At 38.5% G+C, this 21,769-nt stretch overlaps 1 protein-coding gene across 2 annotated transcripts in view; it reads left to right on the top strand.

Annotated features, from left to right (window-relative positions):
* The first annotated feature begins 975 nt into the window (after positions 1–975).
* The window catches only part of LOC149154335 (5'-adenylylsulfate reductase-like 7), an 88,155-nt gene continuing 67,361 nt past the window's right edge, over positions 976–21,769 (top strand). Inside the window, exon 1 of one of the 2 annotated variants that reach the window (XM_089438579.1) lies at positions 976–1,483. In XM_089438579.1, coding sequence (XP_089294705.1) covers positions 1,295–1,483 — 189 coding nt within the window. In that variant the 5' untranslated portion in view covers positions 976–1,294. The remainder of the gene's footprint in view (positions 1,484–21,769) is intronic. The other variant, XM_089438578.1, reaches the window with a different exon arrangement.

Genomic DNA, 21,769 nt, shown 5'->3' on the forward strand with positions numbered 1-21,769 from the left:
TTGAAGTGTTTAATCCCACTCATAGTCATCAACCAAAAGCATACATAGAGGTAATATCTCTTGGAGAGCCAAAATTCTTATTGCTCAGTTAAGGACTAATTCTCATCAACTCTGTTGTGAAACTTAGCGCTGGAAAAGGCCAAAGGAAGTGTGGGAGGAAAGAGTATGCATTTTTTGTTCTTTTGGAAAAGTGGAAACAAAAAAACATTTCATTTTAGAATGTGAGGCCTTCAAAGACAGCAGGGAAAGTTACGCAGATATGCTAGCAGCTAGCTCTTGGGATAATTTATTTAGCAAGGGGTTGTCAAGAAGCTAGGAGCATTTATTTTGAAGCTTCACAGAAAAAGGGCCAAATACATCAACCAAATGAAGAAACAATCTGTCCCATAGGCTATCTTTAGCCTCATGGACATTAAAATAATTTCTTTCTTCTTTCATCTTTCCCAGTAAAACAACCACCCCGTAATCTTACACGAAAAAGTAATAAAAACTTAAAGTTAGAAAAGGTAAACAATAGACTTTTTCGTATCTTTAGATTATCTAACATAAAATTCATATGAAAGAATCTTAGAGTTAACGCCAATGGATTACTTATACTTTACGTCCATTTCGCCACAATATTTTATTGCCATCATTTCAAACTTACATCGACATGCTACAATGTCAAACCTTAATTCAATTTCCAATGATGTGAGATGCAAGTAAAGTATGTTTGAAATATTTTTCCAGGCAACAAAGGAGCTCCTCAAGCAAAACAAGGCCATGGTCTACTCACAACCCTACAAGCGGAAATTTAAACATAAAACCCGGATTTGTTACGCTTAAAGAGGAGAAAATGACACGAGCAATACCACCGATTCACCGAAACAGTTTACGATGTAACCGCCCCCGAATCGAATTGCTAACTGCAAACAAGTCAAATCAAACCGAAAACGCGGTCCAAACGGCCAAGTCAATAGATGCAAGGGGATAAAATTGCAGCCATGAATTCAAAGTTTACAAAACCGTAACACCCCCAATGCAATGCAACTCGGTCTCGCACACACCAACCAACACAACAACTATAATTACATTTATTTGGTGTATACCCAACTTTTATTCAACCATAGCGAAGGAGGCGGGGGCAGCTTGCACAGAAATTGATGCATTTCTTTCCAAATACAGAGTGGTCGCACAATCCATAACGGGCAACTTCATATGGCGAACACCTCCATCCTCAAACACAGGGCTCCGGATCGAATTTAAGTGGGGTCTTCATCTTTATAATTTTTACAGTTGATTGTTTTGGACTGACATGGCTGCTGCTTGCCTTATCTTCTTCGTCCTTGGTCTGGCTCCTGGTATCGTTCTCGGAGAATCCACACTGACCTTTTGCCCGTGCCCTTCTCTGCCTGAAGTGGCCTTTGTATGGCCGGAAAAATGCATGGCTGCTGACTTTGGGTCATCTGAAACTCCCGTCTTTTACCCTTCCAGGGTTAGTGAGGTATGTATTCGTGCATTTTCATTTGCCTTGTGGGCATAATTTATACTAGTCTTTACTGAGAAACATTGGTTAGAGCACACTGTTCGTTTCTGAATTCTAGACATTAACCATATGTACTCTTCTATTCCCTGCAAATACTGGTTTTATTGTGGATTGATGCACTCATAGTCTATAGATTTTAGATCGTGTTAGTTTTATTAATGAATGTTGTATTTCATCGACAATGATTTCCCTGTCATAAAGGGTGGCACCGTTGTGACATAGCGATGGTTATTGACACATGATTCTGTTGTATCTAGAGATACATGCTTCAAATTAGTCATCTTCATTCTCATAGAGCAATATAAGGGGTTCATTTTAGTTGTTCCCTTGTTCCTATGTCTTATCATATTGAAAGATACAGATAGTATGAGGTAATAGCTATCTCTTCTTGATTCACCTATGTTTCTGTAATTTCTCAGTGGGTACATCCACATTTTACCATCTTTTGTCTGGGTTATTTGTAGCTTCACATTGCATTCTGTAAGTGTGGTTTGAACTATATTTAGACTGAATTTGCAGACTTATAAGTGTATTGAAGGACATGGTGAACTAGCTACTGCGGGTCTATTTTTAGTCTCCTGGAAAATTAATTCACCTGGTTCAGGGTCATTTTGGACAACCTTTTTAAACAGGTGATTTTGTTAAGATTGAGGTCTGTTAGCCTTGTATCAATTTGACATGCTTAATAAATTTCTACCTTGCTAAATTAAAGTACTCCATTTGGCAGACTTCTAGAGAAAGATTCATTAATTGAAAAGGAAGACATGCCTTATGGTTGCAAAATTAATCAGTTAAATTAAAAATATTGCGTATACTCCATAAAATAGATAAAACATAAAAAGGTCAAACATTTTCCATAAAATTATTATTATTATTTACAGTGTATAATATTTCGAAGGCAATACAGATTTGCCAAGGATTTAATGTTGCTGCAATAATATGGTTTTTAAAAGTATACTTTGTTACTCCTTTTTTTAGGTTAAAATTAGTTGGACTGAATCAAACTTTATGGACTTATTATCATAAAAGAGTTGTTCACATAATAATTTGGACAAATTCTAATTGAACTTAATATCTTAATCTGCTGGATGTGGTAAGCCACCCCTTACTAAGTACAATATAAATCAGGTAAAGTTATTTTCTTTAAACTAGCTAGAAGAGAGGAATAATTAGAAAAAGTAAAATGGAATTGTCATTGACCGTTAAAGGGATGACATTTAGAACCAGCAGAGGGCAAACACAGCATACCTTATAACCCCAAGAAAATTAATTACAGTGGCTTGATATACATGTTGAGTTTCTTTTTAGCTAAATTAAAAAATTCCTAGTAAATTCAGGATGACTGACTTCTTAACAGAGTGAAATCTGACACGTGGTAGAGCCTGAGCTTTATTGTCATTATTTCGTGCTTATCTAGTCCACTAAGTAAAAATGTGCTGTGAAAATAGAGATAGGTTTAAAGGGTTAAAAACATAAAGTATGTAATCTGAAACATTCATTTCTCCCATACAAATGGAAATCACGAGCAGCTTAATTAGTATGAAAAACCCAAGGATATTCTTAGAGTGGTTTGCTATGTAGTATGTACACAATTCCTGTTAAGTTTAAGTTCAAGCTAACTGACTTCTTAACAAAACTTAGTGCAAAATTTACTTATGGTATATTCTGCATGTTATTTTGCTTTGGTAGGAAGTTTAAGTGGTTGATCCTAAACTTTGCACTTTTGTGTCAAAAAAAACATAAAAATTGTGATTTTCAGAAGCTTTTTGCTGACAAAACTCTTCAAATTTCAAATAGCGTTCTGATCCCCTTCATGTTGTTCTCCTTATTCAAAGCTTTCCAAAGAGCTATCCAGCACCCAGCACTCAATTTAAAGTACAGAGAGAAAAGTTGTGGTGCTGAAAAGTTGGCTGTCACATGTCCAACTTGGTGCACCTTGCTCATGGCCTTCCAATGTTTAGTCTTTCATTTCTGATGTACTTAGTGATAAATAGTGGCAGCAACATCTTGTAATAGGCTTGGCAAAAGAGAGCAGCTTCACATCTATTCTTGGAGTTGCTACCACTAGTGTGCACAACTTTTATGAATAAAGTTGTTTTCTTCTGCAATATTGTTTGTATTCATTCTGATTTCCTTTTGTAGTTTATCTTATTTGCTACATCATATTAAACTCCATAAAATTCTACAATTTAATCTGTTGTGTCCTGGGTTGCTCTTAATTGAAGTTAAATCCGGATCAATGGTATCATAGTAGTGTGTTATGCATCCCATAACCCATTGAATGAAGTTAGGATACATGAAAGTAGGGCTTGAGATATGTGACCTTCCGTACTGGTCCAAACATCCTTAGATAGCGGAAGAGGATGGAGTAGGATATACTATAAAGTTATTGCTCAATGAAGCCCTCTAGAAGTAGAGGAGCAAGATGATGAACTGATTTATCTAGATTCTTTGAGGAGTTCCAACCACGATGGATGCAACTTCAATAAGCCAACCTTGTAATGGACAAACACCTTTCAACGTACAAGTCAATTTTGATATCCCCCTATTTGAAGGAAAAATTAGAAGGGTAAGCATTAAAAGAATGGCTAGATCAATCAAAAGGGTATGCATTAGCAAAATGGCCAGATCAATTAGAAGGGTATGCATTAGAAAAATGACTAGATCAATTAGAAGGGCATTTCTTGGTTAGTAAACTTTTCAACTAAGAAAGATCACATTTGCATTCTTGAAAGCAGTTCCCTATGTCAAACATTGGTGGGATGCCCACTATATGCAAGCTAAAGAGGAAGAAGATGAATCATTTGAAGGTCTTGAAGGACCTGCTTAGGAGGATTTTGTGAACATCCATAGGAAAGAATGTTTTCATGTGGGAAATTATGATGGGTAGTGTTACCACCAAAATGGGTAACTCCATCGGAGAACTTTTCTCCTTCATTTGATAGCCAATTGAACAACCAACCAGGCAATAGCCCCTAACAACCACTATTTGATGGTGATATGCCATGTGCCTCTGCCATTTGCATCAACCATGTGCCTCTCACATTCGACATTTACACTTGGATGAAGGTGCGCTGCTTTTTAAAAGTTACTTCGACCATTTTGCAATTGAGTGCTTATACTTGTTTGTTTTGGGAATTTAGTATGGATAAAGGGGTGATTTAGAAGATTGACCGATCTTGACTATAATTATGTTCTCTCACCTTACCAGGGGGTTAATCTTTAGCCATAGTCTAGTGGGACCTCCCTTGACGCCCTTAGCGTTATAGGAGGGGCACTACTTGGAAAACCATGATTGAGATGGTATGTTCATTATTCCCTATACTATACTTGACACTTTCCATCACACATTACATGCCCCATATCGCACCTCTATTCTTCAGGTCTAACTTGTCATTGGTTCTTTGGGATTTGGCACCCATATGTTCACACTCCTTGAGTAGGGCCAGAAAACTTTGCCCTGGAGGTTGATGCAACTAAAAGAATAAAAAAACATATGATTGCCACAATGAAAGAAAAAGCAGAAAATAAAAATGCAAAAGATGGCCAGGACATAACATTAGCATGTGGCCAAAGGCCTAGCATGAGTTCTACCTTCTTCATATGGGTGTTACCCGGTTTCTGAGCACATGATGCCCCATTACATTAAACAAAAACCCTTGCATGTCCCAACCTTGATGAGCGATCAACTTACTCATCTTAAGGGGCAATAAAACTGCTATATCATAAAGAGCAAGCTCTAACACTTGAGCTATATGTGGTAATACAAGGAATAATCAAGAAGAAGTAAAAGACACACAAGAGGGGTGGAAAAATTAGGCTGAGAGGGTAACTCAAGCCTCCACAATTGTTCCCTCCTTTACATCCATACACTCAGGATGTGGACTCCCCATTAGCTGGTACCCTTGACCATGAAGCCTCTTTCCCTTCATTACCACATTATTTACACTAACACTTGTTGATTGAGGGGTTGACCTTGGAATTGTCACTTCCCCTTGAGGGTTGGAAGCACCTAATAGGGTTGGCTATTAGTCACCTCTACCAAGGTAGGGAACACCTTTAAGAACTTGGTCTAGTTAGATATTGAAAGGTGATCCTTATTTGAAGTATTAACATGCTCTTAACATTCAAGTTTGGTTCACTAAGATGCATTATTGGTCTTAGTCTTTGATGAATGGTTGCTTTCACTTGAATTCATGTTGTTTTTGTCAGGTGGTCCACAACAGCCCATGCCTTGAGGGCACCCACTCCACAAGTACCCAAACCTTTCAGAGAAGTATATGGCCTTAGCAGATGCAGTGTTGAGAGACTGGAGCTTCTTGATAGCATGAGCAGATGCAGTGTTGAGAGACTGGAGCTTCTTGATAGCATGAGCAGATGTTACATGTCCCAGACTACCTTCAGGACCCAAGACATTGGTCAACTTTGACCTAGCTTTAAGGATTCTTCATGATGATAACACTAGACCCAGTGTGCTCCTAGGCTGACCTTGACACAACTTGATAGGCAGGACTTGACTCAGAGCCCAGATGAGGATGGTTTCCCATTGAGAGACCAAGGAGGGCTAGTTGCAACTAAAGAGTCCTTAATGTTGGAGAGAAGGAGGCCTTATTTGACAATTGGAGACCCATGGAGACGACATGATGGCACCTCAGCTGCACTTGGGACCCCAAAGGAAACTTTGAGGTGGATTTGAGGACATCCCCTCAAATTTTGGATGATCCAAACACTTTGACACATTTGGACACTCAACACACCTTGGCATGACATTTGGAGCCCTTAAAGGGCATGACATCAACTTTTTGAGAGGCTTTGGCTCACACGTGTGGGCATCTATGGTCTAATTTATTATTAGCTAGTGGGTTGGCTTGTAATCTAAGTTCATTTTATGTCAAACTTGTTATTAGGGGCTTCATTAGGCTAAAATAACTTGAGGTAGACCTCATATAAATAGAGGTCACCTTCATTTCATTTTCATCATCACTTGTGGATCAATTCGACCCTCTTAGAGATTTCAGTCTAGCTGAAATTTGTCTTGTATCTTGTGGAGATGTGATCTATTGTGGAGTTTTTGCTTATGGAGCTATTCTCTTGTTTTGGAGATGTCATTTTGGAGCAATAAAGGATTGGTTCATGCATTTTTCTTGTAAGTATTATTTGTATGGAATATCATTATGGCTATTGCATGAAATGGATATTGTTAGGGTTTGTATGTGCTAGTAATTTTTGAATTTTTTTATATTAAATCTTGGCAATGGTATTGTATACATTACCCTTGTAGAATTTGTGTGACAATCCCATGAGTGATTCTTCATGTTAAGCTCTCCTCATTGACTTTTCTCCCTCATAAAATGATAGCTAGGGTTTGAAACTAAGGTTTCGCATTCCCTTATTCCATTCTAGGGTTTTGTCTTTTCTCATAAGTAGATCCCACTTAGACTTCATCACCCAAGGTTAAGGCATTGGCCTCATTCACATTGTCGATCACACCAAAAATCACACCTTCAAATCACATTCTTCTCCCCATTTTCTGATTTTCAGCGTCTTAAGGAACGCTGCTCGACTAGGGTTAGGGTTAGAATTCAACTAGGGTTGGTGTGTTGCATTATGGAAGGATTCAACACGTGGTTGTGAAGTCATTGCCTCAAAATCACTTCTTTCTAGTGGCTAATTTCTCCCTTTTAGGCTTGAGGTCTTTTGCCCTAGGTAATTTTTGACCTATCTAAACCCTAGTCTTGTTGTAGGATTCAACTTGGGGCTTGTGGTTCTTCATGTTAAGCTCTCCTCATTGACTTTACTCCCTCATAAAATGATAGCTAGGGTTTGAAACTAAGGTTTCTTATTCCCTTACTCCATTCTAGGATTTAGTCTTTTCTCATAAGTAGATCCCACTTAGACATCATCACCCAAGGTCAAGGCATTGGCCTCATTCACATTGTTGATCACACCAAAATTCACACCTTCAAATCACATTCTTCTCCTCATTTTCTGATTTTCGGCCTCTTAAGGAAAGCTGCTCGGCTAGGTTTAGGGTTAGATTCAACTAGGGTTGGTGTGTTGCATTATGGAAGGATTAAACACGTGGTTGTGAAGTCATTGCCTCAAAATCACTTCTTTCTAGTGGCTAATTTCTCCCTTTTAGGTTTGAGGTCCTTTGCCCTAGGTAATTTTTGACCTATCTAAACCCTAGTCTTGTTGTAGGATTCAACTTGGGGCTTGTTGAAGGCTTGTGGTTCCTAATGTTGATCATATCTATATATTTAAGCCTCTTCTTGGCCTTTGTGCACCTAGGTAAACCTGTTGACCTTGCCTACTCATAAACTTGGGTCACTTTGTGCCCTATATAGGTCTTTTGGAGGGTACACATTACCTTGTTTGAGCTAGTTGAACCTTGTTCTTAAGAAGAGTATCTCTCCCAAGGCTATCCTTATCACCTCTAACCCTTGGACTTGATATATCATTTAGGTGACATAAAATAGGGAAGCCTTCCTTATGGTGAAGCTTAGTAAAGGGTAGGAAGTAGTGGCTGTGGTGACAGTGGGCCACACCTCATAATGTTATCATTAGGTCTAGTTCTTGCCTTGTGAGCTCCCCTCACAAGACCTACTAGATTTTTAGGCAACAAGTAGGATGCTAAGTGGACACGATATTTCAAAGGTCGGGACGAGTTTGTGGAGTACATCAACACATTCCATGTCTTATCCATAAAACATGGCATTGGGGACATCAAAAGGCACAAAGTCCTTGATTACAATGATGATTTGCGCATGTACATTTAAATCGAAATAATATTCTTGGACATTGCATCAGTAGGAGTGACTTATTGTTATATTGTTAAGATTGAGGAGAAAGTCAAGTATAAGGGTAAGAACGAGTTTGGTGCAGGAAATAAGTCATATCTAATGAAGGATAAAGGTGGCCTTGATTTTCAATAAAAGGGCAAGGCAATGATACCTAACATTAGAATCATTAGTTGAAGTTTCTTACAAAGGAGTTTGCTTTAGAAAGAAATTACAAAAGGACTCAAGCAAGTGGTGTGACATCCACAAAGGTAAGTGGCACTCAAAGGAGAAGTGTTGTGCTCAACAAGTATTGTTAGTCACATTGGAAACCTCTAGACTAACATCAACACCAATATAGACCATGGACAAAGTAAAGCAAATAATTGACATAGATCTAGATGCCATAATTTGCTACTACACAAGTACATCTACAGGAGCTAGAGGAGGGGGAGTGCCTCTTCCATTCATAGATGTGGTGGAAGGGGACAACTCTACATTTCATCATTAATAATGTCAGAGAGAGGAATTTGATCTTTGTCGTTTTTTCTAGAAGGATGAAGTTGCCAACAACACCTCACCCTAAACCATACATGACCAATTCATTGAATCAAAGGCGAAACATATGCCCTAGCCAGTAGTGCCACATGTCATACAACTTCAAGTTTGTCAAAGATAATACTTGTGATGTGGCACCACTTGAAGTTTGTGATATTTTTCTTGCTCAACCCTACATGTGGGAGTGACACATTGTCTGTTAATCAAGACCCCATAGTGTATGTAGTGTCATCATCACGTTAGGATGTCAAATTTGTAGGATACTAGAGGTAGCCTTTATTACCACTTTTTATTTGATCAGTGCCAACTAGTGCAAAAAATTGGTTGCTCAAACTGGGGGTTTTTGCTATCCATGGTTAATTCCCAAGGAGGCACAAAGACAATTTTGTCACTAAGACTACTGCAAGAGTTCTCGCAACGCTATAGAGAAAGTTAGATCAAGTGGTAGTGGAGTAAAGAGACATCTCACTACACCCACTGGTTAGCCTTGCATTGTTAGGTGAATCATTTAGTAGATCTAACACCGAGCACCTTGTACCTAGTGGCCTTGTGTATAGGCACTTTATTTTGATAATTATGAGATCAAGCAACCAATTGAAAAGTTAAGAAAGATGGGTCACACCTGTCCAAATGCTTCACCTTGAAGGAGTTTGACTATGTTGGTTCAAAGGACAAGACATGGAAACTTTGTATTGACATTAGAGGCTTGAACAAGATCATTGTCAAAAACAAGTACCTTGTTCCTTATATGAGTGACTTGCTAGACTAGCTCAAATATGCCAAATACTTCAATTTGATTATCCTCAAGTTAGGCTACCACTAGGTGTTGTTTGAGCTAGTTGTTTAGTGGAGAGCAATGTTCAAGTCAAAGGAAGGATTGTTTGAATGATTAGTCAAGTGGTTTTGCATAATTAATATTGCAATATTCACAAGGATGGTGGATGACATTTTGCTGCCATTCATTGATTCCTTTGTGGTCATATATTTGGACAACATCCTCATCTTCAACAAAACATGGGAGGAGCACTTAGAGCGCATTCAACAAGCATTGGGCACATTGCATTGACACCAATTATATGCCAACTAATATTTGTGATATAATGTGGATGAAGATGGAGTACGTATGGTTCTAACAAAGATCCAAGTGATGTGAGTTTCAAACACTCTAAAGACACTTACAATCTTCAATATTGCTAGTTTCTATTGTAGGTTTAAGTTGGGATTCCCCTGCATTGCATGGCCCCTAACCCCTAATTCAGGGATGAACATCAAGTACAAGAAGGAAAGTGTTAATTGAGTTGCAAATTATTGGAGTCAATCTCTAATTGTAGCATTGATTGCAATTCTTGTCTCTTGTGGAGATGAGACTTTAGATTGATGCTAGTTTTATGGAAATGACCTAAATTTTATTAACACATATTAGGTGTTGATCGCTAGAAAATGGGTTTTTGACTTTTGTCTGCATGTGAACTTCTACGTCATCTAGGGAATCTTTGTTAAATCTCTTAATACTATAGCTCAAATTTATTTTATCGCAACAATTATTTGTTTCTAGAAATTTATTTTGTTAATCAAATAAATTTTGAATTGTTGAAAAATAAAATCACCGATATTTTAACTTCTAGAAATTCATATGCAACAAAAATAAAATTAGAGAGATCAATCACACATTACAACAGATAAATACCAACAATAGTTCTCCTTCATCAATTAATCTTAGGAAAATCATTGTTTCAACCAATAGAGAAATTTACAAGGAAATATACATTGATTGGAACTTGTAACTCAACCGCACTGGAAGATTTTGGCTCACTAGAAATTAGCCTATGAAGAAATTTGTCCCACCTCTCACCAGCAACTCGATCTTGTGCCTTCCCCTCGAAGTTTCGAACAGCCTTTGCGCCTTAGGAATTTCGGCCTTGGCAAATCGGCCTTGTTACCCACCAAAAGTGGGTGACCCCTAGGAGAAGCTTTTCTCCTATTCATCTCTTCCAGCCGATAGCCAACAACCCCTGAGAGCCACTTTGTAACCAATGTGATGTGCCATTCATATCTTCACCATCTGCATTTGTCATATGTTTCCTCACCCATTTGTTAAGAGCATATGTTGGAAGGTGGGCTTCTGATCAAAAGTTTCTTTATTCATTATGTAATCAGGTACTTATGCTTGTTTATATTTGGGCATTCTGACATGGATTATGCGGTAACTTGGAAGAAAGAAAGGTCTTGGCCATAGTGTTGTTTCCTGACCTTAAAATGGGGGTTAATTTTTAGTCCTAGTCTAGTGGGACCTCCCCTAATGGCCTATGGTTTTAGGAAGGGACACTAGGGAGAACATGATTGAGATAGCGTAGCCCCATCTATCCCCATTCCATACTTACCACTTTCCATCATACATTATGAGCCCCTATTCCACCTACCTTCTTTGGGTTAACTGACCATCAGTTCATTGGGATTTGACACACATACATCCTCATACATTGTGTAGGGCTTGGAAATGCACCTTGGGAGGTTTTTGCAACTAAAAGAAAAGAAAAGATCATATGATGGCCACAAGAAAAATATAAGAAAAATCAAAATCTAAAAGATGGCCAGGACTTACAAATTGGCACGTGGGCAAAAGCTAAGAATGAGCTCTACCTCTATCATATGGCCATCACGTAGTTCTTGGGCCAATGTTGCCCTATATCATAGAAGACAAGGGACCCTTGCATGTCCCAACCCCTGATGGGCGACGCACTGCCCCATCTTAAAGGGGGTAATAACTGCCAATGTTGTTAAAAGCGCGATCAGGATTTAATCGGCGCCGGGAAAAAAGCGGAAAAAATCGTAAAAATCGGGAAAAAAGCGGAAAAAATCGGGAAAAAATCGTTTGGCACAAAAATATTCATTTTTTTTCATTTTTTTTAATATCTAAACCATCTACAACATAAAATAAATACATTGACACATAAATATGATAAAAAAACTAATATATAAGATGTTTAATATCATTTCTAGCGCTAAAATCACACATAACATTGAATCATGTCCTGAATACTAAATAGTAAGTCCTGAGTCCCAACTCAGCCTCAAAATATCAACAAAAAATATGATAATGTATCTCATCATGTCATAATGTCATATACAATAAAATGAAAGTCTAAGACTCTAATCCTATTGATTTCCTCTGCCCCTCTTGCGAGAAAATGTCACTGCTTTCTCTTTCCCCCTAGATGAAGATGCTGGTGCCTGTGGTGGTGGAAATGGCAGTGGAGTCTGACGTGCTCTAGAAGCTGAAGGAGTAGCTGTAGAAGTAGCAGCTACTGTAGGTAGTGGTAGCCCGGGTAGGCGGTGTCACCTCCTCCTCCTGCTCCTCCAACTCCTCCTCCTCCTGCTCCTGCTCCTGCTCCTGCTCCTCCTCCCCCTCCTCCTCCCCCTCATCCTGCACTAACCAATCCTCAGTGGGATCCATGAGAGGCCTCTCGGTCTCAACCCTCCATTCAGCAGTGGTGTCAATCCCATCCAATGAGATGGCATCCATATCAGGTGTCTTGTCTAGTTGCCTCACCCACAATCGAAGATTGTAGTAGACATAGACCATGTCATTAAGTCTACGGGACTCCAACCTGTACAAAGTTCATGAAATAATAATTAATAATTAATATTATAAAAAAAAATATTGTTTAATGAATTCAAAAATTTATTTGGAAATTTGCAATATTTTAAATGTTTAAGTGTTAAGTTGTTAACCTATTGCGCTTCTTGTTGTGTATTTTTTCAAATACACTCTAATTGCGCTCACATCCCGAGGAGCTGCATGTTTGGCTGAGGATGCGTACGGCAAGCTTTTGCAAAAGGGGTACTCTGCCACCATACATCTTCCACCATGCGTCTACAACAAAATTACAAATAAAATTTTAAATAAACATAAGAAAAAAATGGAATTTGAAGAGACAATGAAATTTGAAACAAAGTTACAAAGTACAAAGTTACAAACTAAAAAATACCTGGCATTTTGATCGTCCTATCAATGATAGCCATCTCAAAGCCAAATGTGCCACCTGACATCTTATACGTCTCAATTTGTTTAGAGATCTCTATAAGTTGTTCTGGAGATCTCACCATCTTCTGGACACAGGTTAATAATCCATCCATGATCTCAGCATCAAAATCAAACCCACATGCATAAGAAAATGTAGGGTTCAGGAAAAGCCTAGCAGCATGAATGGGACGATGGAGTGTGTTGTTCCATCGCTCATCAATGACGTTCCATAGAAGGAGTTGTCTCTGGAACCCATCATCTCCCTTGTCATCATAGTAGGACCGAATGGCTTCTTTGGCCCTGTCCATGGCTTCATACAAATAGCCCATTGCGGGCTTCTCACCATCTACCAACCGAAGAACCTTTACCAAAGGTTCAGTGACAGCGCACACCTCCTGCACTCCCGCCCAGAAGTCTTCTTGGTATGAAACAAGTCTGCACACGGCCTCTCCTTCTGGTTTGCGGCTCATTGGCGAAGAACGCCACTCCTCTGAAAGAAACATTCTCTTCAAATCCCACATAGATTTCAAGAGGGATTGAAGAGATATGAAACTCGTCGCAAACCGTGTAATGGCGGGGCGCACCAACTCTTTGTTGTTGGTGCATTTTCTCATCAAGCTAAGCACAGATGTGTGATTGTAAATAAATTTTGTGATGCTTTTTGATGAGTCAACAGTCTCTTTGACAAAGGGAATTTTCCCTATGTCCTCTAACATCAAATCAATACAATGGGCAGCACAAGGTGTCCAAAATAAAGTAGGATGCCTGTCCATAAGCATTCTACCAGCAGCAACATAATTTGCAGCATTGTCCGTTATGACTTGGACAACATTTTCTGCACCCACCTCCAAAATAAACACATCCAGCAAATCACATAAAGTTTTTGCATCTTTGATTTGATGAGTTGCATCAATAGATTTGATAAACATAGTCCCCTTGGGACAACTAACCAAGAAGTTTATAAGGGTTCTCCCCTTTTGGTCAGTCCAACCATCTGACATAACAGTGCATCCTGTTTGTGCCCATGATTCCCTAAAATCCTCCAATCTTTGGGTGCAGTCACGCTTTTCATCTTGAAGAAGCCGGCCTCTGAAATAATGAAGAGAAGGGATTTTGTACCCCGAGCCAACACTGGCAATAGCATCAACAGTAGGTTGGAAAAATGGATTATTCCTTACAATGCTGAAAGGAATATCACTCCAGAGGAGAAATTTTGTCATCAACTTGTCAGCTTGTTGTTTTTCATTTCTTTTTAGCATTGAACCGATAGTTGGTTGTGCACCAGGTGTGGTTCGAGGAACAAAAAATGATGATGCAGCTACCGGATTGACTGACGCTGCAGTAGAACCAGTGCCACTTGGCCCACTTCCTTCAGCTGACCTTTTTAGTTGCCTTTTGAGTTCTTCTTTGGCCTCTTTAGTGTGCTCTAATTCTCCCAATGCTCTCATGGCTTTTCGGATAATTTCAGCATTTGTATTTTGATAGGGCACCACATCACGCCCAGGGATTTGTGCAAGGTGGAACTTCAACCTGTACACCCCCCCGAATATCTCCTTTCCACACAACTTGCAATACAAGTTTTGTCTATCATTCGGAGTTTTAGGTTCACCATATTCCCAGAAAGGATCCAATTTCCTTGGCATGTTTGTTTTTGAATTTTGAATTTGCAAACCTATGGAAAAATAAGGATTAGGAAATAGGAATTTAGGATTACATAATACAAATTACAATTTAGCATTTACAAAATTACAAGTTAATTATTTCCAAAATCCCAATTTCCAAACCCAAGTTACCCAACCAAATGCCAATGGCAAATGCCAAAAAACAATGAAAATTCAAAAAAAATAAACAATGTTTAAAAAAAATGAGAAAATAAAAATAAAAAATTGGTTCTCATAGTCATAACAAATTACCCATCCCAAATCAATGAAAAATTTCAAAAAATTCTTTAAAAACAATGAAAAACAAAGTTTTTATAGAAGCAAAACAAAAAAAAAATAATCTACATACCTTTTTTATGGACAAATTGGTGATCTTGGCTTGGATTCGTCCTAAAAACGCTTGGATTCGCTCCCAAATCCGACGGAAACCCTTCAGCTCCTCTCCCTCACCTCTTCTCCTCCTCCTCCGCGCGGACAGCACAATGAATTAAAAAAAAAATCGATTTTGCATATAAAAAGCCCGCTGCCCGCGCCATTCACGATTTTTTGGTTAAAAATCGCGATTTTTTGGAAAAAATCGGTATAAAAAAAAAGTGGCGATTTTTATGGATAAAAATCGCGATTTGGTCGGGTTGGGGAAAAAATCGCGATTTTTTGAAAAAATCGCGATTTTATCGCGATTTTAACAACACTGATAACTGCTATACATCATACAAAGCAAGCTCTCATTCCTCGAGCTACGAGCAATAATACAAAGAAAATTCAAGAAAAAGTAAAAGGCAATATAGAAGGGTGCAAAAATAAACACCGAGGTAACTCATGCATCCACGATTACTCCCTCCTCACATCTATACACCTAGAATGAGGTATTCCATCATAGTTGGTCCCTTTGACCATGACACTTGGCCATGGAGTTCTTTCCCCTTCTATTCCATCATTATTCACATGGCACCTATTGATTGAAGATTGGAGTGAGGACATGTCACGTCCCTTTTGGGGTTGGGAATACCTAATAGGGTTGTCTATTAACCACTCCTACCTAGGGAAGTAATACTATTATGTGTCTAAGGCCCCAATTTTGGAAGAGAAGCCACATATGAAATGTTACTATGCCCATTTCTTTCAAGCTTGGTTCACTTAGATGTAATAATGATTATTGCAGTGTTTTACGAAACGGCCGAACCGAAACGGAAACGGCCGTTTCAATCCGTTTCATTGCAAATTTTTTTGACCCGGCCCATGACCCGGTTCGGCTGGCCGAGTCAGCTATGACTCGGCCGAGTCAGCCAATGACTCGGCCGAGTCAGCCAATGACTCGGCCGAGTCATAGCTGACTCGGTCAACCCGGCCGGGTCCGAGTCCGAGTCAACTATAAACGGTATTGTGTTTAGCTGAGGAAATGCCAGTTGAGGTGGGGATCATCCTCTATTCTCAATCCATTTTAGTGCTTGAAAAACATGGAGGTTGTATAGCTTTATTGTCGTTGCTTAAAGCCTTTCCAGAGATATATATAAACTTTAAACTTTAAAGTCTTAGCTTCATTGGATGAAATTAAAGATTTGATACATTTCTCGCAACTCAGAGAGAGCACAAATAGAGGTAATGCTGAGAATGGAGGCCCCATGAATATTCTGTCATAGTAATGAGTTCCTGGAGCCTTAAATTACATAAGGTTGACCCATAATTATGGCTAGTACTGGGAGGTAACATATGCCAGCAAATCCATTGATAGCCTAAATGCTGACTCGCTGAGACAAAAGCAGCTTATCTGTTAAATACACTCATTCTTTGAACATGCTAAGAGATGCTTCAGATTAACATATGGTACAAGGGAAATAGTGTATACAAGTAAAGAATGGATGCATTTTAAAATTATGAACCATCAAATTCATTTGATTGGATGTTTCTTGATAGTGTACTTTATAAAGTTCATTGAAACAGAATTCCTGCCTTTCATTCAATTTTCATGAACTAGAGACACCATTTAGTTGATGAATATTCCTTCATGGTAGTGTGGTTGATCAGTTGTTTTTGAAAGCTTCCACAAAAGGAGATTGGAATTTGACTTCCTGGTTAGCAGAAGCCCAAGCATTAATGAGACTGAAACTTCTCTTCCTTCCTTACAACTGAAGTTGCTGTACTACTTTCTAGGGTCATCTAACTGGTCAGATAACAGTAAATTTATTGATTTTAGTTATACATAGAGAAATGATGCTTATTTAATGTATTTTTATAAAAATTATAGAAATTAATGTATTTTTTAATGTATTTTTTAGAGAAATTATGTTTTTTTATAAAAAAAATAAATATTTAATGTATTTTTTACAACGACCGAGTCATTGAAATTGAGCCGGCTGAGTCATTACCGAGTCCGAGTCCGAGTCGGAGTCGATCCTCGGCCGAGTCCGAGTCCGAGTCCGAGTTGTAAAACATTGGATTATTGTACTTGATGATGAAAGTTGCAGCACTGGATATTGTGTGTATTTGGCAGGTTTGGGTAACTCAAATGGGGTCCAGGTCCTCTAGAGGGACATATTGACACCCACAAGTGATGCGTTGAGAGCCATGTGATTCTAGAGCATTATAGAGCATCATTCACAGCCATGGGCACCTTCAGTACCCATAGCATTCCTGCATTTGCCTTATTATTCACGGGACGATGCACCTATACTAGTTTGCCCCCACGACTTTGCAATATATACGTGGCAGTTGATCCAAGGCCCATATGAGGTTTGTCTCATGCCTTGAGGCATGGGAGGGCTAGCACCATCTTCAGTAACCCTCAACGTTGGAGTAAAGACAGATTTTATCACTTGGAGACCCATGAGATCCAGTTTTATGCCCCAAACCCACATTTGGGGTCGACAAGATGATTTGCACAAAGATATAGAGGCCAACCCCTAGATATTGATTTTAGAGGCCTTCTATACTTGTCATGGCACCAAAAGGCCTCAACGTTAGCACTCTAGATGCTCACACAAGCATGGCGTCAACATTTCGTTTAGCATTTGTGGAGATAAAGTTGAATTGGCAAAAGCTACTAGGTCAACTTGTGACCTAGGCCATTACTTGCACATTATTTTATTATTATAGGGTCTTGTAGGCTAAAATAGGACATGTTAGAGCACATATATATTAGAGGTCTCATTTGATCTCTCATCATCATCACACTTGGAATTTTGGCCTCATAGAGGAACTCACACTTCTCTCTTGTGGATGAATTGGAATCCTTGGATGCATTTTGATATTTGGAGTTGATCTGGCATATTCTTTGGAGCTACTCTTTGGCATAATGGACGAAATTCTTGCATGATGTCTTGTAAATGCCTTAATTTTTTGAACATTTATTTTTCCATGTATAATGTATGGAATTGTTGATTCTAGGTTATGCAAAGTTGTGCCCTAATTTGTTGAAAATTAATTAATGTTGCTACCTAGATGGATGTTGCATGCATTACTCATGTATAACATGTATTAAATAGTCCTAGTGGTGAACTCATTGAAGCTCTCCCATAAAAACGCATTTTTCCATTGAGTGGGTAAATGCTTGAAATTTGCTTCCTAGGGCATCAGATTTAGGCCTCCTTAGGAATAAGTTTGATTATCCTAAATCATCTTTGACTCCTTTCTCCCATGGTACAAGGCACTAGTCAAGTTGTTTGGTGATCATCTCTTACCTCAATCTGTTTTTCTTCCCTTTAAATTTCGGTCCTTTCAAGGCTAGGGTAGAGAACTAGGGCCTAGGGCAGAATTCTAAGGAAGAGCTATTTTGGTGGTTGGAGAGCCTAAACATCAAGAGGATAGGGTTTACCACAAAACCTATCATTTTGGTGGGCGTCCACTCCAATTTCATCCGTAAATTTTTTTCCCTAGGTGTTTGCCCTAAGAGGGAAGCCCTAGTCCTTTGTCCCTCAACTTAAGGACTTAGGTTCATGAGCCTTGGCTTAGTTAATATACATTACAAGAAACCTTTTTTCCTTACCTGTGTTGAAGAATCTAGGGACTAGATAACAATTTGTCTTTGTTAGCTTAATCTTCTTCTTCTCTTATTAATGCATGTGTGTATGCTTCATCAAACTGCTATCAAAACATAAAACAAGAACACAAGATGTTGGCTCTCGGCCAGGGCCAAAACCTCTCTTCTCTTGAGAGGAAAACCCTTTAGTAAGTTTCTCTTATTGAAGCTTCTTATTGATCAATGCCAAACCCTAGACCCTTGACAAGAATATCTTCCAAGCACAAGTCAAGCCGTTTCAAGATTACTTCTTTTTGCAGGACTTCGACTTCCTCCTTCCAGTACTTTGTCTTGCTTCCTTTGGCACTTCTTCTAGTAATTGTAGAGACCTTCTATTGTACACTCTAGAATGCTCCTTGACCTTTTATTCCTTCGCTTGTGATGGAGCCTTTCTAACTTCAAGAGATGACCTTGTTGCCTCCCAACCGAGCCTTCTTTTCTTTCACAAATATTGTAGACTTAGAGCAACAATAATGCAACCCTAGTTCTTTGCACGTGTGAGGGAATCTCCTCACAAGAACTATGTTACACTTCTCTTACTCCCTTTGCTTGTATACCCTTCTTCCACGCTTGAGTGAGAGGCCTTGTAGGCCTAGTTTTAACCCTAAACAATGAGATATGGTAGATTGTAAGTTACTGTTGTCATAACCGCAGAGACAACTCTCCTTTCCTCACATGTGTGGCTGTAACTAGCCCTTTAACACTCTGGTTTTCTTTTTCCTTTCTTCGCTGCCTTGGAGACCCTTTTCTTGTCCTCTTGTTACCCTTTACTTGCCTTCTACCTTCGCAGATTTCAGAGAGGAATGCTTGACGTTATAATGGAGTGGACAACCTCTATATATAGAGGACTGTCCCTCCTTTTAGGCCGAATTGAAGACTGTTCGGATGGCTTCTTTGGTGGTGTCACATGCTTGGAGGAGACTCTTTGATTGTGCCTTTGCTTTGGAGGAGACTTGAATTTGCTTGGAGGAGTATTCTTTGACTCTTATACAGATATATACATGGTGCAACCTGCCCTTAAGGTCTTCAATATTTTCTTTTGACCATTTGACTCACCTATAACACTTTAACATGTGCTAGACCTATTTCAATAAACTCATTGACATATATTATAAAAATAATATTTCTTTTCTTGAATAAATACAAATATCAAAAGTACATTTATGAAGACCGAACCTAGTTACATTTCCTTCAATAGCCTTGACCTTGAGTTGGTCTTGTTGATCACTACGTGTCAACTACCCAGAGCAGTACACCCCTTTTTTCGCAAAAGGGATAGCGCTTGATCGATATGTCTGTGCCATTCGACTATCATCATCAACCCGATCATGTTATGTTGTAAACCCAGTCTCCATGTGTAAATTGTAAATAATCTTAGTGGATCTGAGTCATGTATGTAAATTGCCTAGGCAAACCTAATTTTCTAGTGATAATCTACGTTTCGGAAGGTTTTTTGTCTCACTGATCCATTATCGGCAGAATTTTCCTTCAGCCTAACCCCAAAGCCGAAATGGATTTTGTCATTAGAATCTTAGGGGAGTCCTAGTGTGCTAGGTCGAGTCCATGTAAAAGTGATTTGGAAATAATTCTAACTATTTGGTTAGGTTATTACAAATTGCTTGATCTGCTTGATTATATTTGTGTCGCAAGACTGGGTGGTCTATGTCAAATGGGTTTTCCCCCTTGAGATGTAAAATTGTAAAAGTCATGATGTAAAGTGTCTTGAGGGTTAGAAAATGTTTTATCTCCTCATAAATCCTAGGTCCTAGGTGATTTTTCCAAAGGCTAAGTTCGAGGATCCAAAAATAAATAATAAAAAAAAATAAAATAAAAAATATAGGAATAATAGAAAAAAATAATAAAATAATAAAATTAAAAAATAACTAAAAAAAAAATTAAAAAAAAAAAATAAAATTAAAAAATAAATAAAAATTTGAAAAATGAAATAGAATAATAAAATAATAATAAGTCATAGTTTTGAGAAAATAAATGCAAGATTTTAATTTTTTAATATATTAAAATGCATTTAAAAATTTCGATGGATGAGATTAAAAGGGATTTTGATCCTCATTGATGGTCGAGATCATTTTGACATGGATCACTCGAACTAGCCGTTAAGAAATTTTCCTTTAAATAGGGTGTCAAGGGTCATTTGAGATCGGATTCGAGCTGAGAGTTTGGTGTTAAAGAAATCTCTCTTGTAGGCATTTTTTGTGCAATAAAGAAAGACTTTGGGGTTGAAAATCTTGGTGGTGTTACTCTTCTGGAAATGCTGTAAGATGTTTTATTTCTCTGCATAAATTTAGTTTCAGCCATTGATGATAGCTTGATGAAGATTGATTTAGGCATAGGTATCTTGTCTGATCTCTGGGGTTTGAATGATAGTTTAATTTCTGAATATAATGGCAGGTATCTCCATTTGATCTGAATTTCGCTGTTGTTTTCTCCCTCTATGTTAATGGTTGATTTAAGCTGTGCAGGATATCTTTTAAGTTTACCGGGCGTTAGGGGAAGTTCTCGGCTGAACAAGCCAACTCCCGGATTGTGTTTTCTGAAAAAGCCCAGCTAGTTTTAATCCCAGGCTTATCATTAGAATTTTTGTTGCAGATGCATGAAGGGTTTTCTGAAGCACCTCACATTAAGTTTAAAATTCTGAAAATATTTTTGTGGCATAACGATAAATTTGGCTACCTAGAGCCTTCAGTTTGTAAACACTGTAATTATTTCGCTGGTTTTTATTAGGGTTTTAGGTTTTTTCCTTGCACATTTTATTTCTGGGTGTTCGGTTTTTGCAGGTTGCAGGTACAAATTTTGAATTTTTTTTAGGGTTTTCCATTAGGCAATCTGAAGCGGATTGATTTAAATTTTTTTGTAATTTCTGAGGAAATTCAAGGGTTTTCTGCTGCTGCCTGGAGGGTTTCTTTTTCGCAGAAGGATTTTTAAATTTGTTTCAGCCACCACATAAATCTCAATCAGCTGCCCATTCACGCACAGTCAGCTATCAGCCTCAGCGATCCATTCATGCAAAACCTGCAAAAGAGGCCACGCATCTCCACCACTTTCCACGCTGTTGGCTATTTGCTCTCACATCCCTGCGTGCTACCCACAGCTCCGTTTCTGCATTTCTCTTCCCCCTCCAGCATTACGTCCTGCGGATTTCCTCCATGCGTTACCTTTCCCTGCTGCCATTTCACGCTTCTCTACCCT

This window comes from Pinus tabuliformis, chromosome 9 (genome assembly GCF_031772625.1).
Source record: "Pinus tabuliformis cultivar Carrire ecotype Pingquan chromosome 9, CPIR1, whole genome shotgun sequence".
NCBI classification, from domain to species: domain Eukaryota; kingdom Viridiplantae; phylum Streptophyta; class Pinopsida; order Pinales; family Pinaceae; genus Pinus; species Pinus tabuliformis.